At 52.2% G+C, this 16324-nt stretch overlaps 1 protein-coding gene across 3 annotated transcripts in view; it reads left to right on the top strand.

Moving 5' to 3' along the window:
• Positions 1-9246: 9246 nt before the first annotated feature.
• Positions 9247-16324, top strand: part of CDC42BPB (CDC42 binding protein kinase beta) — a 101178-nt gene continuing 94100 nt past the window's right edge. For all 3 annotated transcript variants that reach the window (XR_002138676.3, XM_019747183.3, XM_019747182.3), the window contains exon 1: positions 9247-9647. Coding sequence is in view for 2 of the 3 variants with exons in the window: in XM_019747183.3 (XP_019602742.3) it covers positions 9473-9647 (175 nt within the window). In the remaining variant the exon portion in view is untranslated. The remainder of the gene's footprint in view (positions 9648-16324) is intronic.

The following is a 16324-nucleotide window of genomic DNA, read 5'->3' as shown; positions in this document are numbered from 1 at the left end:
TTCACCCACTAAGCTGCAGCTCCTGTGTATTGAGGTGGTGACAAATCCTTCTCCAGGAGGTGTTGGTATGTGCGCAGTGCCTATCAGGAGCCACCTTTGTGTAACAAATATAAAGTTTAAAATCTTTGCCCCTTTATGCATATGTACGTTTGTATAGCACAGAGATGTTGTGGATACACCGTGATTCTAGCTGAGCTTGCATACACTTCCTGTATCCTACGCACTGTCTGGGAGCTTTGCCTAGCCCATTGAATCATGGAGACCCTATGAGGATGGTACATTATTATCCCATTCTACAGAGGAAGAGACCAGGCACAGAGAGGCGGAGGGAGGGAGCTGCCCAGGGTCACAGAGCTGGCTGGAATTTGGAGTGGGCACAGGAGACATGCTGCCAACACTGGGCAGAGCTGCGTGCTCTGGGGGAAAGGGTGTGAGGAGCAAGAGAGCCACACCTCTCATCCACCCCAGCTGTGACCGGGACAATCTATTGGTGTGGGAACAGGGGCTGTTAACCCGTTCCTGGTACAGGCTCAGACTCTGAGACTCAGAGAGGGGAGTAAGTGTCTTGCCCCAGGGCTCACGATGCAGAATTGATGCTGAGACTGGAGTCTTCCCGAGCCTCCTGCCTTCAAAGACCAGCTGCCCACAGGGGAGCCCTGGAGTGGTCCCTGTCTTCCCTCCGCCAGAGGCGCTGAGTCCCTGTGGATAGCCGGATGGGTATCAGGCCCGCATTTGACGCAGAAACTGCCCACTTCCTGGCAGCCTCCCGTTTAACCGATTCTTTAAGCCTGTGAGATCTGGTCTCTGAAATCCCCCATGTGAATCCCCTGAGCGCCTGGGCGCAAAGCCGTGATGGCGGCAGGGGAAGGGGCCAGTCCTGAGCAAAATGGGGGGAACCTGGTTGGGGGACAAGGGTGGAGGGAAAACAGCCGCTCCATCCCCAGCCCCGCCTGCGGGTGGGGGCGGAGCCGGGTTTGAGGCCTGGCCGGCTACAGCCCTCACGTCACTGCTGAAAGGTGGGGCCTGGCACCCCATGTCCTGCCCGGCCTCTGAGCCCTGGAGCAGCAAGGGGGAAATGCACGCCAGATATGCACCCCGCCCAGGCCGGGACACCACCCTCTCTACGTCCCCGCGCCCCACTCCTGTCCCAGCAGCTCCAGTCTCCTCCATCCCCACCCCCACCCCGACCTACTGGCAGGTCATTCAGCCACTCGGGCCACCATTTCCTTCTGTAGATATTCACCAAACTTGCAGTGCGACACCCGCCCAGCAGGTGCATCTCCTGAGCGGGAGCAGACGCCCCCAAACCCTGCGCCCCAGGGTTTGTGCTCTGGGCCGCAGTGGGTTGGGTGGGAGGGTGGGGAAACGCAGGAAGAACCGGTGAGGGGGTTGCCCAGGCTGCGGCCATGCAGGGATGGGCCAGGCTTCCTGGCTCCCCATCCAGCAGAGAGTCAGTAGGAGGCAGGTGCACTGGGTCCTAAAGGCCAATTTAGGGAAATCATCTGCTGGTCGAAGGGCTGTTTGCCCTGTGATGATAAATGCCATTCTGATGATGAAGATGTGGCTTATGGAGTGCCCTCTGCACCCACCCTGTGCATTGTCTCACTTAATCCTCATAGCCCGGAGTGGTGGGTGGGGACCACTACACCCACTTAGCAGGTGAAGGATGATTGACTAATGGGTGTACCCGTCTCCTGGGCTCCTCAGGTGGAACAGTGGACTATCCACTGCAGGTCTAAGCTAGATGGTGGCCCCTGAAGATCAGCACCCTGGGCTCCCTCCCTCCCTCTGTTGTCACCCAGCCCTGGGGGGAGGGGTATACCTAGACAGGAGCTGAGGGCCCACTGTGGCCCAGAGCAGAGAAGCCTGCAGCAGTGGTTCTATCCAACATGCAGCAGAACCACAGGGAGGGCCCTGCCCCACTGGTTGTTGGTCAGTGGGTTTGGGGGCATTTCTAATGAGTCCCCAGCTGGGTCCGGAGACCACACTGAGATCCACAAGGTGGAAGACGGACAGAAGTGTCCTCAGTGTGCCCCTCCCAGGCTCCTCTGTCTCCACACCCTGGGCAGAACAAGGCAGCCTTGCAGCCGGAGGACATGTCTGTGCTCAGAGGCAATGCCCAGGCCTCTGCTGGCCACACGGGTTTAGACAAGTCCTGGCTCCTCTGACCACTCTGACCTGCACGGTGGGGAGGGGACAGGGCTGTGTGCAGTAAGGGAGGGGCTGTGTGGAGAGTGCTGGGCACGCACAGGTCACTGGAGTTACTCCTCACGGGGTTGCTCTTGGGAAGAGGACACCAGCCTCAGTGAGAAGGCGGCGTGTGCTGCTTTGAGGAAAGGCAGCCAAGCTCGGCGAGGGGCCTGGGCAGACGCGGGCCCTGCCACTTACCAGCAGCTACTTTTTTTTTTTTTTTTTTTTTGGTAGCACTATGATTTATGAAGCTGTGCCTTACTTAGTGCAGGTGCTGGGGCTTTCCCATGGTGCCCTTGATCTAGAAAGCCTGGACGTTCTGCCTGTGCTTTTTGAGTCATGACACCAGGAAATTGACAGCTAGGTGGATGTACACAAGCTCATCTTTTGTCACCTTCATGTGGCTACCGGCCACTGCCAAACACAACACCTTCCTCATCTGGAACTTGATGGTGGATTTCACTTCATCGACTTTTGCCACCGTGTTCTTATTGTGGGTCAGAAGGCAGGGAACTTGCCAGACTTAGTCAGGCCTGGACCCAGGATGCCTGGGAGCTGCTCGATCAGAGACTCTGAAGCCAAAAAGGCATCATACTTCTTGGCCAGCTGTTTGACCAGTTTCTCATTCTTGTTGCGTTTCTTCAGGGCCTTGATGTCCGTGTGGGGGATATGCACAGCCTGGGCCTCGTCACCGTGCTGCTGGTCCCCCAGAACACAGATGGAGAATTGGGGCGGGGAGTGGATTGAAGCCTGACGGTGCCTGAGAAGCGTTTGTCCTTCTGAGGGTCATAGTTCTTCAAGCTGATCTGCTGCCCCACTGGCTCCAAAACCTCCTGCGCTTGCGCTGGTTTCCGTGCAGGACTTCCCACACCGCCTCATAGAGGGGGTCACGGGAGACTTTGCTGTTCACTTTGCCTCGCACAAAACCCAGAAAAGAGCTACCGGCAGCTACTTCACTGCCCTGAGCCTCCATCTGCTCTTCTGAAAACCGGGGGGGGGGGGGGGGGGGGGGGGGGGGGGGTTCCTGTCCCTGCTCACCGGGTCCTGGGCAGGTTGGTCTGCAAAGTGCTGTGCTCAGGGCACTTAGAGTGTTTGCACTGAAGTCTGGGTGTCCTCCCCAAAGGCCCCCCATTCTGGGTGCCTCCTCCCTGACTCCCTGGTCCAGCCTCCACACCTGCCCCTTCCAGGCAGCAAGTAATTCCCTTCAGTGGAGCTGTAGGCTCTGGGAGAGGAAATCCTGGATCATGGGCTCAGATGGCCTCCTTGGTCCCTGAGACAATGGGAAGCCGTGGAAGGCTTCTGAGCTGAGAGAGATGTGCTCAGAACCAGCCTTTGGGAAGGGGCCTCTGGCAGCCCGCAGAGATGGGGGAGACTGCCAGGTCAGGCAGTGCAGCAGGCGGGGATGGTGGGATGACCCAAACCTGAGTCCTTTATGGGCCTGTCCCTAATGAACTCCCTTCCCTTTTTCCAGTAAGAACCTTTAAGCACCATGTGAATCCCTGGGCCCCACACGTAGTCCACCTGGCCCCCATGTGTCAAAACCATTCAAGCTCCCTCTGACAATTGGGAGCAGTGTCCCAGGCAGCACCCTTCTCTGCCTGCTGGCTCCGTGGCAGGAGAAACCAGAAATGGCCTGTGGGGAGGGGCGCCTCGGCTCTAATTCATCAGAAGCATGACTGTGTTTCCTGATGGAACCACTCCTTTCTTGGACACCAGCCCAAGGTCACAGGAAGGAAAGCAGACATTCCTGTAGTGTGTCATTAGGTGCAATGGTGGGAGGGGCCCCTCCTAGCCCACTGCTTGGTTCCTGGGCCCATGCACGGGGCTGCAGGGTGATGGCACCCTCGGTGCCTGCTGGGTTGAGGCCTACACCACGCCCTGTAGATCTGTGGATCTCCAGGGTTCTTTTTCTGTGATGCTCACTCCTTTATGGTTCTCGGTCCTGAGCAGGACAACATCCCAGCTCTTCTTGCTGCTTTGGTCTCCAGGGTCTCAGCTCCTCTTCTCAGCTAGTCCCCTGGGCTCCATCTCAGTGCCCCCTCCCTGGCTGGGCAGTCATAGGAATCACCTCTTTTGTTTATGATGTCTCAGGGATCACGGTCCTTTGATGCCTGATTTGCAGTGTCATGAAAATTGTTTTGTGTATATTGTGTGTGTTTTTTTTCATTGTCTCAGGTAGGAGGGTAAATCTGGTCCCCATTGTACCATATTGGCTGGAAGCAGAAGTTAATGTACATTTTAACACCAACGAGACTGAGCATGTTCTCATACTTGTATGTTTTTTGATCCTCTGTGTTTCCTCTTCTGTGTTTTGCCTTCTCATATGATTTGACCATTTTTCTTTTGGATTATTTCCACTTGTTCTTAATTACTTGAAAAGGGCACTTTTGGGTGCAAATGACAAGATCCTTTCTTACACTGGTTTAAAGAGGACATTTTATTGTTTCATGTGGCCAATGCTCCCCACTTCTCCCTTTCTTTCTCTCACAGGGGCTGTGGCTGGTGGTCTGAAATCCCACCATCACTACTTATGCTGGGAAGTAGTAAGTGCCAGCAAGTCCAGCCCGCCACTTCTTTTTGTGGTTTCGCTGACACCCAGCCATGCTCACAGCTTACATACCGTCTATGGCTGCTCTCATGTCACAAGGGTCGAGGCAGAGACTGTAGGGCCCGCAAAACCTGCAACATTCACTAGCTGGCCCTTTGCAGAAAAAGTTTACCTGCCCCTGGTCTAAGGAAAAAGATAAGACATACTGTCTCCCAGTTTTAGTACAAAACATCCTAAAAAAGTTCTCATGTGGCTTGAGTCACATGACGACCCTTGATCAGGGAGATGGAGAGCTGACCAGCTGGCCCTGGCTGACATGTCCACCCCCCATGGCAGCCCCCCTAGGATCCCATGATCAGAATGGAACCAGAGCACAGACTCACAGGGTGTAGGGAGAGGGGGGTAGGGAGTGACAGTCAGACAAACACAGGACTGCCCAGCAAAAGGACAATGACCTTTGTGCGGTGTACATGTTGTAATGTATCAGAACACTAAATTGAGATTTTGAGGTACATCAAGTGACAGCAGATGTGGATTCTCAAATGAGGTGTTAGGTCACCACATGTAGACTGTCATGGGCAATGCTTGGGAACCTGTTTCACACCTGGGATGAAGTGAGAGAAGAGTGGATCTGGTAACTGGTCCTGCCGGGCACAGGGCCTGGGGCGCTCCTTCCCTCACCTGAAGCCTAGTGAGGGTGGCTTTCACGGGATTCCTCAGAGAGCTTACGACATGGCCCTTCACTTGGAGGCGCAGTGGACAGGGGATGGGCGCCAGCCAGGAAAGGCGGGCTCACGGGCCTCTAAGAGGTGGAGCCAAGAGTATACTGGCGTCGGTACCTGCCAGCGCCCAAACATTTGTCAGGCCCAGGGGTGGGCAGACGTGAACTACATGGATAGATCATCTCAGATCCCGTCCAGTGGTTTCCACAGAAGGGCAGAAGATCCCCTGCAGCCAACAGGTAACCCCCCCCAAAGACAACACATCTGCTCAGGAGAGGGAGCTGGAGGGAAATGCCAGGAGCCCGTGAATGTCCCCAGGAGAGAGGGCGCCCACTTACTATCTGCCAGACCAGAGTGGAGGCCCTAGCCCTCCCCAACACCTCTTCCTTTCCCACCCTGGCAGCTGGCAGCAGCCCCGGGGAGTGGGAGGAGGGCCAAGCTGGCTGGGAGAGGCTATGGAAGGCCAAGCACAGCCCCCTTCCCCAGTGCTCCCCTCAGACCCTGGGGGGGCTCAAGCTGGGCCTGAGGGGGAATATTTAACATTGAATCAAGTTCAGAGGTTTAAGCCTATAGATCTGGACATTCTAATTTTAGTCCCACTTGCTTGTTCCAAAGACCAGAAACCCACTGGAGCCAGCCCCAGTAGGAGTTTACTGTAAAGATACTGTTATGGACTGTTTACGTCCCCCTACATTTCATAACCCCCAACGTGATACACTAGGAGGCGGGCCTTTAGGGAGGTGTTAGGTCCTGAGGATGGAGCCCTCATGACGGGATTAGTGCCCTTCTAAGAGGACAGAGCTCCCTCTTCCCTCCAGGTGAGGACACAGCAAGACAGTCCTCTGTAAACCTGAGGAGTCACTGACCCAGCAGCTCACTGGGCCGGCACCCTGATCCCAGACCTCCAGCCTCCAGAACTGTGACAAATTTCAGTTGTTCATAAGCCACCCAGTCTCTGGCTCTTTGTTCTAGCAGCCTGAAATGACCAAGACAGATACACAGGAACCTCATGGGTGCCTGAGGACACTAGGAGTCCCTGGTTTGGAGGACACAGGACTGCTCCATCCATCAGCTGGTCACAGGGTCCCTAGTTTCTGAAACAATAAGTCTAATGCATGATTCCAGCGGCCAATGTGTGAGCACTTGCTATGAGCCAGGCACTGCTCAGAGTGCTCTATCGGTGTGAATTCATTTAATTCTCTCGGAAACTCACCCAAATGCTGAAGTAGGTCCTATTATTATACTCTTTTTATCACTGAGGAAACAGGCACAGAAGATTTCTAGTCTAGTGTGCAAGTCCACAGGTACCCACTGTGCAGAATGCTAAGGAAAACTCCAGGGTGAACTGGGCCTGATTTAGCCCAGAGAGTTATGCAAGGTTGCCCGGAAGGGACAACACAAAGAAATTTGGGTTGAGCAAAGTGAAGGTGGTTGGGGGGACATCCGAGGTAGAGGGCTTGGTGAGGGCAAAGGCCCTGAGGCACGAGGGAGCAGGACAGTTGAGGAGTGGCGAAAGCCAGAGAGCCTGGAGTCAGAGACTGAAGAGGAGGGGATGGACAGGGTCGAGAGCTGAGCAGACCCAGGCTGAGCCTGCTGGGTCTGGAGATAAAAAGGATACACTGCCTATGGGGACATGTGGGAATGAAGGACATGGTTATATTCACACTGGGACAAAAAATGGGGATGGTCTTGGCAAATTCTGATGTCTGATCACCCTATTCTTTTAAATTAGTTTACTGGGGTGACAATTGTTAGGAAAGTTACAAAGATTTCAGATCTCCCTATTTTTTAAAAGCCAAGGTAAAGAATTTGGTCTTTATCCTAAAACCAGTGAAAAATCTTTGGCTTTGGGTGGTGTGCTCACCTCGGCCTTTCTTTCATTCTTTTTTTGAGGTATTGTACACACAAAGTGCAAATATTTAGAGGATGTTTGGTCAAATTTTATATATGTACAGACCCATGTAACACACTGAGACTATCTGATCAAGGTATAGAATATTCCTCACCTCCCAGAAGGCTCCCTCATGCCCCCGTCCAGTGCAGCCCCCCAAAGTAACCAGTACTCTGGCCTCTAACATCAAAGACTGTTTTTGCCCACTGTTTAAAAATTAAGGTATGATACACAAAAACACTGATATGCATTGCCCTTAAGTGTACACTCTGAAGAATGTTACTTATAGGTACTCCTGTATAATCAACCATCACCGGAATCAAAGCATAGAACATTCCCAGCTGCCTGAAGGCTCCCTCCTACCCTTTCCAGCCAATACCTCCTCCACAGACAGGGGGAGCCGCTATTCTCATCCCTATCTCCGTGGATTAGTTTTGCCACAGGCTCCTCTACCTACCCTCTCACCTGTCCCACCTTCTTGCCCTGCCCCTACCAAAGTGCCTCCTCCCTTTCCTGAGTCACGGTTCCCACAGCCCTGCACCCTAGCTCCCAGCTCTCACCCACTCCCACAGCCTGGGTAACTGACCACCAGTTCCAGGCGGTCCCTCCAGTCCTGATGTCAAGAATTAGAGTGGGGGTATTCTCCATCACCCTCCTCTCCCCGCCACACAGATAAACCAACAATCTTAGTTCAAGCAAGCAGTGACTTGCTAGGCAAACCCAGCCTGGACACAAATAGGGTTTCCAGGCGGGAATTCCCGCCCGCTCTCAGGATTCCCCCCCCCCCCCCCCGCCGTTTTCCCGTTCTGGAATCCCGAGATATAAACTGTTTTCTGTTCTCACGATGAATCGTTTCCACAAAGTGACAACCAATACTACCAACCACCTGGATTCAAGGAGCTGATTTTCCCGAGTTCCCGACCAACTTTTCTCGGGAAAGTGAAAATTATTCCTGAGAACAGGCGGGAATTCTCGCCTGGAAACCCTAGGCACAAACAGCCGGCCGCTTCCTAACAATTTACTATCCCAAGACATTTGTTTGCGGGGACGGGTAAGTTGGACAGTGGAATTGAAAGTGGCCTCTGTGCGGGTATCACGAATTCACCGGGCGCTGGGTGGCCCGCTGAGCCGCCGCCTCTGCTGTAGCCCCGCCCGTCCTGGCCTCAGTTTCCCGTCTGTCAAGTCAGAGGTGGGCTCGCATTTTCGAAGGCCGTTCCGAGCTCGGACGAGCCCTGGTTTTAAAACGGTTCGTCCTGCCGCCGAGGCCTCCACAGTTGCGTCTGTGGGGCGGCCCCTAAGTCCCAGGCTGGTGAGGGCAGGCCGGGGACGCTCTGAGCTTCGCGCTCCCTATCGAGACCCTGACGTGCACGAGCGCGGACTCCGCACACCGGGGGCCAGACGGCGAAGCGACCCCGCACGCCGCACGGCGCCCTCTGCGCACGCGCCGGTCCCGCAATCTCGGCAGCGCACTGGCTCCTCGCTCGCCACGCCCCCTCCGGCGTCGCCCCCCTCCGACCCTGCCCGCCCCCGGCCTTCCCAGCATCCCGGCCTCCCTACGGCGAGCGGCGAGGTCCGATCCCGCCGGGAGCCGGGAGCCGGGCCGCAGGGGCGGGGCGGCGCGCTGAGGTCAGCGCGGCAGTGGCCGGCCCCGCCGTGGTTGGCTGCGCCCGCGCTGGCCGCGCCCTGGTTGGCTGCGGGCCGCGGGGCTGGGCCGCCGGGTCGGTGGGGCGCCGGCCGGGTTTGCGCTGCGCTCGGGTCTGCGCCGCTCCAGTCCGGCGGGTGGCTGGCGGCGGGGAGGGTGCGGCTGCGGGCGGGGCCGAGGGGCGCGCGGCGGGGACGAGGCGGGGCGGGCCGCGCCGGGCGAGGAGGGCGGCGGCGCTGAGGCGGGGCGGGGGGGAGACCGGCCCATGGACCCGCGGGGCCCGGCGCCCCAGACGCTGCGCCGCCGGGACCGAGCCCAAGATGTCGGCCTAGGCCGGGGCGCGACGACGCGGACGGGGCGGCGACGAGGCGCCACCGCTGCCGGGGCTCGCGGCCGCCGGGCCCCCGAAGGCTCGCCCTGACGGACTGGCCGAGCGGGCGGCGAGAGGCCGGCGAGTGGGGAGCGGGCCGCGCGGCACCATGTCGGCCAAGGTGCGGCTCAAGAAGCTGGAGCAGCTGCTCCTGGACGGGCCCTGGCGCAACGAGAGCGCCCTGAGCGTGGAGACGCTGCTCGACGTGCTCGTCTGCCTGTACACCGAGTGCAGCCACTCGGCCCTGCGCCGCGACAAATATGTGGCGGAGTTTCTCGAGTGGGGTAAGTGCACGCGGGGCGCGGACCTGACCCTCAACCCCTCGGACCCCCGCCCGGGCTCACCTTTCTCCCCACCCTGCCGCCCCCTCCGCGCTGCCCTCGGGCTTCCGTTGAGCCCGCCTCCCCATCCCTCTCTGGCCGCTCCAGTCCCTTCGCGGGACCGCGTCCCTCCCTGCGCTCAGACCCTTGCACATCCGCGTTGGGCCGTTCCGCCCCCTCATCCTGCCCCTGGGAGCCACATCCTCCGTTCCCACTCCCTCCCCCCGCCGGGCCATCGCCCCTGCCGCTTCCTAGATCCACCCTCCGAGTCTGGATATCATTTCCTGCAGCACTCACTGGGATATCCACCCCCACCCCCGGCCCCCGCGCTGGGGTCCAGAGTCACAGTCCAGGGCCTCTCCCCCACCACACACTTCGCTGGCTTGTGGTGCAGCCGCGTGTGCTTTTTGCATCTGTCTCCCCAACAGTCCCGTGGGCCCCCCAGCCCGTGAGCAACTCCTGAGACCCTCCTAGCTGACAGCCTATCTACATTCCCTTGGTGTCTAGGGTCTGCACACCCTCTTCACTGTTGCACCGCCAAGGGAATTTTAGGGTTAAAAGCCTTATTTTGAAGACGCCATGCAAGAGCAAATTGATTTTTTTTTTTTTTTTGTAATTACACCAGACCCTTTTAATGTTTTGGGGGTAGCTGGAACTGTCAGTATATGGAAGTCATGTAAAAACTTTTTTCATCTGATCTTTGCATGCCTTCTCCAGTTCATTCAGGGGTGTATAATCCTGTAATCGTTGATCAACTGATCTGTTACGCTTTATTAGGACACAAATTTGGTTAAACCATTTAATGTTCACTAGAATCCGGAAGACTGCTCCCAGTGTAAAGTGAAACCCTTTGGCTTCACCTTTCCCCACCACGGGCATTCTGTCAGGACCCCCAGACTCACCTAAAAGGGTCGACTTGGAAGATGCTGTGTGCCGGCCGAACCTATGGGCCTGTCCTTGGGTCATTTGTGTCATTGCACTAGGACTGTGCTGTTTGAACCAGTAATTTCTAACCTTTAGTGCTGATAAAGCAGATGTTTACGTGAAGAAACAAACGAATGTCTTCTGCAGTGAGGCCTCCTGTCAGCCAAAATGGTAGTCACTGGAATTGGAATTTTGTTTACAAATTAAACCTTAGGTTACCATATTCTTTAGAGGCCTTCTGGTTTTTGCTCCTTAGCGAGACGTTGACCTGATGTCTTGTGAGAGCAGCAGAAGGAGGCCCTGAGCCCCAGGACAGCCTGTTACTACACTTTAGTTCTGTGGGGACCACCATTCTTGGTTACATGTCAATACAGTATCAGTAAAATGAGACTAATCACTTTCTGGGGTCCTTTATCAGTGACCTGATTTCCAACTGAATAATTAACTGACGTCACAGTTGCTTTGAAAGTGAGGTCTTTGGTGCCTCTTACATCTGAGCCTTCTGAATATTGTATTTGCCACTCCTTCCTGAGCATTCATTCGATCTTGAAATCCAGAGTTCCACATCAGGTTCAACTCTGTGTAGTCTTTGAGGAAAAGTGTGACTGAAAGGAGGAAGCAGAGGGAAGGCTTCTGTCGCTGGTAAGGTGTGGCCCCCGGCCTCTGGCCTGGGAGCTGAGCCGTGTCTCGGTGGAGCTAGTCTGAAGGCTGGGTGCCCTGTGGGCCAGGGGTGCTTGTGCAGCACCCCACCACCAGACAATGCCAGCCACTCTGAATTGCGGGCTTCGCTGAAGGAAGCGCTTCTCAGCCTGTGTGGAGCTCTTATTTTAGGAGAGTTGACCTTGCCAGATCTAAACAGAAGCCGTGTGCTATTAAGATGGAAATATTTTCAAAATTGTATTCTGGCTTGTTGGAAATTATGATTACAGATAAATTACATTATCCCAAGAACTCAGTTTGCACAGAAGTATAAACTTGGAGTTACGGAGAGGAAGCATGGACTTCCATTTAAGGTGGCATTTTAATGAAATACTAGTGTATCTTTAGAAGTAGTATTTGATCTCACGTGTGTTAATATGCACCATTGTAACTAGTGGTGTGTCACGAGTTGAGATGTGTGCAGTCATTATTTCGTGTTAGTCGGAAGACCCAGGCACTGAGATTGGAAGGCGAGGGTGGTCTTCCCGATGGAGTTGTTTGTGGAGCATCGGCGGGCACCCAGGCGACTGCTGCACAGGACACAGGTGCGCAGGCCGTCAGGCTGTGGCTTGTTGCGCTGTGGGATTCGCACACCAGGAAGTTTGAAACCTCCGAGCTGTTGAGTGCGCTCATGCAGAGGGCCAGGCCCTCCTCACCTTCCAAATCGTGCTAGGTGTCTAATGACAGGTAGGTGGAATTCTCGACACTTAAGGAAGGAAAGTGGCTGGTTCAGCTCAGATTTTGAGACTTACTGTGAAATCTTAGCGGAAATCTAGAAAGTATAGATAATAAAGTTTTAAAGTTTTAAAAGAAGACTGTTTCTGGCTCTTATTTTCTTATTTCCACAGTGGGTGCTTGGAACAAGAGTCATCCTGGCCTTCAGTGTAGGTTATTGTCTTTAATTTCCCCTTGATTATGTTTATAGTTTGATTAGTTTCCTCTATTAAATCATGGACCTTAATTAAAAGTTGGAAATACTCTGCTTTGCATGTGTATTTCTTTAAGCTATTTTAATGCAAATTTGATACTATTTGAAGTAGAGCATGTGAAACACTGAAATTTCTATAAACAGCAACAAACATGGCCAACTGAAATGAGATGAATTGTCTTTCATCTTTGTTACATGGAAATACTCTTATGTGTGTTAAATATGTAACGTGGCTGTGTGCAAATATGTAATACGGCTCGTGTTACATTTCGGTGGGGCTGATGTTTGAAGTCCCAGCCCCTTGGCACCGGGTGGACCACAGTGGCCCTCCGTGCGCGTCCCCTGTGGCCTGCAGCCAGGGTGGGAGGTGTAAGGCTTACTGCTGGTGCAGCCATGCCTCACGGAGGCCGGCCTCGGTGTGAGTCTACCGGTTCCCGGTCAGGGCCACCTTCTCTCACCATGACCTGTACTTCCTCTATCAGGAACAGGATTCATCTTCCAGCCCTCAGTCTAATTTCTTCCTTGGTGCCTTTTCTTATTATGAATGGCGCCGTACCTTCTCAGAGTCCTTCTCTGATGTGCATCCCCGTGTCCGTCAGCGTGGGGATGCGTAGCACGGGGTGTGAGTGGGCTGACTCTACCAAGTGGAATAAGTTCAGGCTTCACAGATGGTGCTAAACATCTCAAGATATGTTTTAATCTTAATGGTTTTTCCAGATGGGATGTTTGCATAACATGGGAACACTTTTTTTAAATAACAGATTTAAGAAACGGGTCTTTTGAATATTATAATAAGCACCAAATTGTAGGGAGATATTGGGATTGCTTAATAAAGATTAGGCTAGCATAATTTAGATTTTATTCATAGCTTTTTGAAACGCACAGTGAGAGGGAGCACATGGCATGTGATGGGAATGGAAACCACCAGACATTACCTACCAAGCCAGCCTTCCCTACCTTTTCTCTCCTACAACCTCCTCCACTGACAGTGGGACTTTAAAGTGAACAGTATGTCCGTTAAATCCAGACTTGCAGTAAATAAAACTGGAGTTGGAGCGAGTTGTCCTCATCTTGGGACCACGATGTGAGCCACCTGACAGAGTGACTGGTGGGCAGTGAGCTCTGCAAGCACAGGACCGGGAGGCACCTGGCAGCCACTTCACACTCCGCAGGGCTGACAGGTAGCTCCCCTGACTTTGCCCTGCCTCCTGCTGCCCTTGGCAACCCCCTCCTGGCTGTGCTCAGATGCTGGTAAACACGGGAGCAAACAGACTGTTAATTCCAAACTATATTAAGAACGGCAAAACTTCTGAAGGCTTTTCTTGGTAAAGAGGCAGAGAGTATCTTTTGAGACTAATAAAGTAAGGATCTTGCTGGAAGAGACCAAATACAAATTTTTAGCTTTTTTATCAAAAGGGGGATAAAATAAAGGTAATTTCAAAAGAATTAAAAAACAACAACCCTATAATCACATCACCCTAACCCCCTAACATAACATAACACCTTTTGGTTATTGTCCCGAGTTTGTTTGATTCTTAGATTCTTAGAATTTCCAGAATGACAGTATGTTAAAGTTATCTTAAATTTGTGTGAGAATCTCACTAACGAAGATAGATGAGAGGAAAATACACTTTCCTTAGATTTTAAATCACAAGTGTTTTGACAATATGAACTATATATATAGGGACTTAAAATCTACCAGAGAAACAACTTCAAAAAAAAACAAACCCAAAATAGATACTACCTATCAGTATGAAATAAAGGTCGCACTTTACAATATGGTTTCAGACAATCTGTGTATAAGGTTTTATGTATTTGGTTTTTGGTTAATTTTATTGGCTGGTAGGTAATTGGCAACAAAATTGTTTTTAGAGGAAAACTTTGCAAAAAGGATTATTTATATACTAGGAGACTTTGGATTTTCTTATTTATCCTTAGAAAAGAATTAGAAATTCAAAGAGAAATTTGAATTAAGCTGTAAATTTCAGTTGAATTTGATCTTGCATTGGAGCTCCTTGGGAGACGTGTGGAACTTATTTTTCTAAGGGGATTCCTAATGTGATTGGGATGGTGGTGATCCTGCCAGTCTCCAGAATCACAGAAGCATGGGTTTGAAAACTGTTAGGAATTTGAGCGATCAGGTGATCTGCCCTCTACCCACCCCATCCCCACTCTCCCTTGGCTAAACCAGGCTCTGGATGTTTTCCTGAGTCATATCTGAGCAAGCAGCCTTCCAGCCTAGCTGGGGTTTCTCTTCTCCACTGGACTGTGGTCAGCCTCGGGCCTCCTTGCTGGCACCTGCTTTGAAATATCTCAATTTTATTGTAGCTTTTTCTTTCCATTTCCATTGTCACTGGCCTAGCTGAAGCCGTCAGACCTGAGTGAATACCTTTCTCACTTGAAAATGTAAATACCTTGCGAAATCAGTCTTAATTAAATGCTGCCTTTCATTTTTATCAACTCTCCCTTTTCCAAAACCTCCACAATGACTTCATATTCTGTTGCCTTGAAAAACTCAGGTCTGAAATCCATGGTCCAATGTTAGAATTTAAAATTGACCTAAAAAGACACATCTAATCTTAGTTTTGAAGTTGAAATTAACAGCACTCTGACCAGACCCTGTGGGGTGATTTTCTTTAAATATATTTTACCTTTATTAAGGCATTGCATTTAGTTCTACAGAGTTGTAATGCAAAACAGCAGGCGCTCTGCCCGCCCGCCCACTCTGGGTTCTGACTTTCATAAGCAGCCACTCAACCCCTCTGTTCTACTGACCGTGTCTGTCTCAGGATCACATTCAGCTGCCAGAACAGAGAACCGAATAACAGTGCCTTGAGCAGAACCAAGGTTGGTTTCTCCCTCATGTGGGATTGGGATGTTGGCAGTCCAGGGTAGTAAAATATCCTCATTTCAAGAAGTCACCTGCTGTCACTCCCTCGTCTGATGGTGGCCACCCCCCTCTGCATTCCAGGCTGCAGGGTGAAGGTGTCTGTACTGCGGATGGTCGGGGAAGAATCTCGGATATTGGCGGCGATTTATTTAGCAATTCCTGCCGCAGGCTTCATGCTTCTATGTGGTACGCTCACACTGTTACTTTCTGGTTTCTCTATTTTAGACATTATCTGTTGACTTCCGTGGAAGAGAGGCTACAGAATGCTCCCCACCCCCTGCCGTGCCCCGACACATCCCTTCCTCTCCCTTTTTCCAGATGGTTATGTAGTCATTTTTGTTTCAGTTGATACTCAGGTTTATGTTATCATTGGGTAAGTCACATAAGATACAGTTAGTTGCCTGTCTTTTGTGTTTATTGGTCTGAATTAGTTTTTCCTTTTCTTCAGCCTGGATGCCAGTGTACAAATCATGAATTTAGTCCCAGGTGTTAAGGAGCTCTCGCCAGTACAGCCAGTCGCCTGGAGTCATCTGTCACTTTCATCTCTTGCAGAGCCTTCATTTACTGGTCCATCCTCGGCACTTGTTCTCTCAGCCTGCAGTTGAGCCGTCATCCTGAGACTTCCTTCACTCCTTACGGAAATTCTTTTGTCGCTCTCCTCTCTTGAACTCCTCTTCTCTGGACTCCATGTCTTTCTCCTTCGGGTGGAGAATGTCTTCTAGTAGCTTTCTGAGAAAGAGCTCATCAGAGATACATTTCTTGACCTAGTCTGTCTGAAAATCCCTTTTCTTCCCCTACACTTGAATGACAGTTTGCCTGGATGTTGAATTCTAGCTTAGAACCCATGTTTCCTCAGAAGTGAAAGCATGACTTCATTGCTGTCTACCTTTCATTGTTGGTGATGAGAAGACGGAGACCGTTGTGATTCCCAAGCCTTTTTGTGATTTGATTTATCTCCGGAAGCCTTTGGAGACTTCTGTCTAGCCCTAGTGTTCCTTGGTGGGGCTTTTTGCTTGGGGACACTTGGGTCCTTCAGCTCTGGGAAACTTTTCTGTATTCATTCTTGATAATCAGTTCTTTGGTTTCTCCTTGCTAGCCTTCTTGATCTCCTATTACCCAGATAGTGGACCTTCTGGAGTGTTCTGTTAATTTCCTTTTCTCCTACTTTTTCCCATTCATTTATCTTTTTGTTTGATTTTT

The sequence above is a fragment of the Rhinolophus sinicus genome, chromosome 3 (assembly GCF_057876585.1).
Source record: "Rhinolophus sinicus isolate RSI-liver-muscle chromosome 3, RSI-T2T, whole genome shotgun sequence".
Classification (NCBI taxonomy): domain Eukaryota; kingdom Metazoa; phylum Chordata; class Mammalia; order Chiroptera; family Rhinolophidae; genus Rhinolophus; species Rhinolophus sinicus.
Note: the sequence above shows the minus strand (reverse complement) of the source record. Positions and strands in the feature narration are given on the sequence as shown.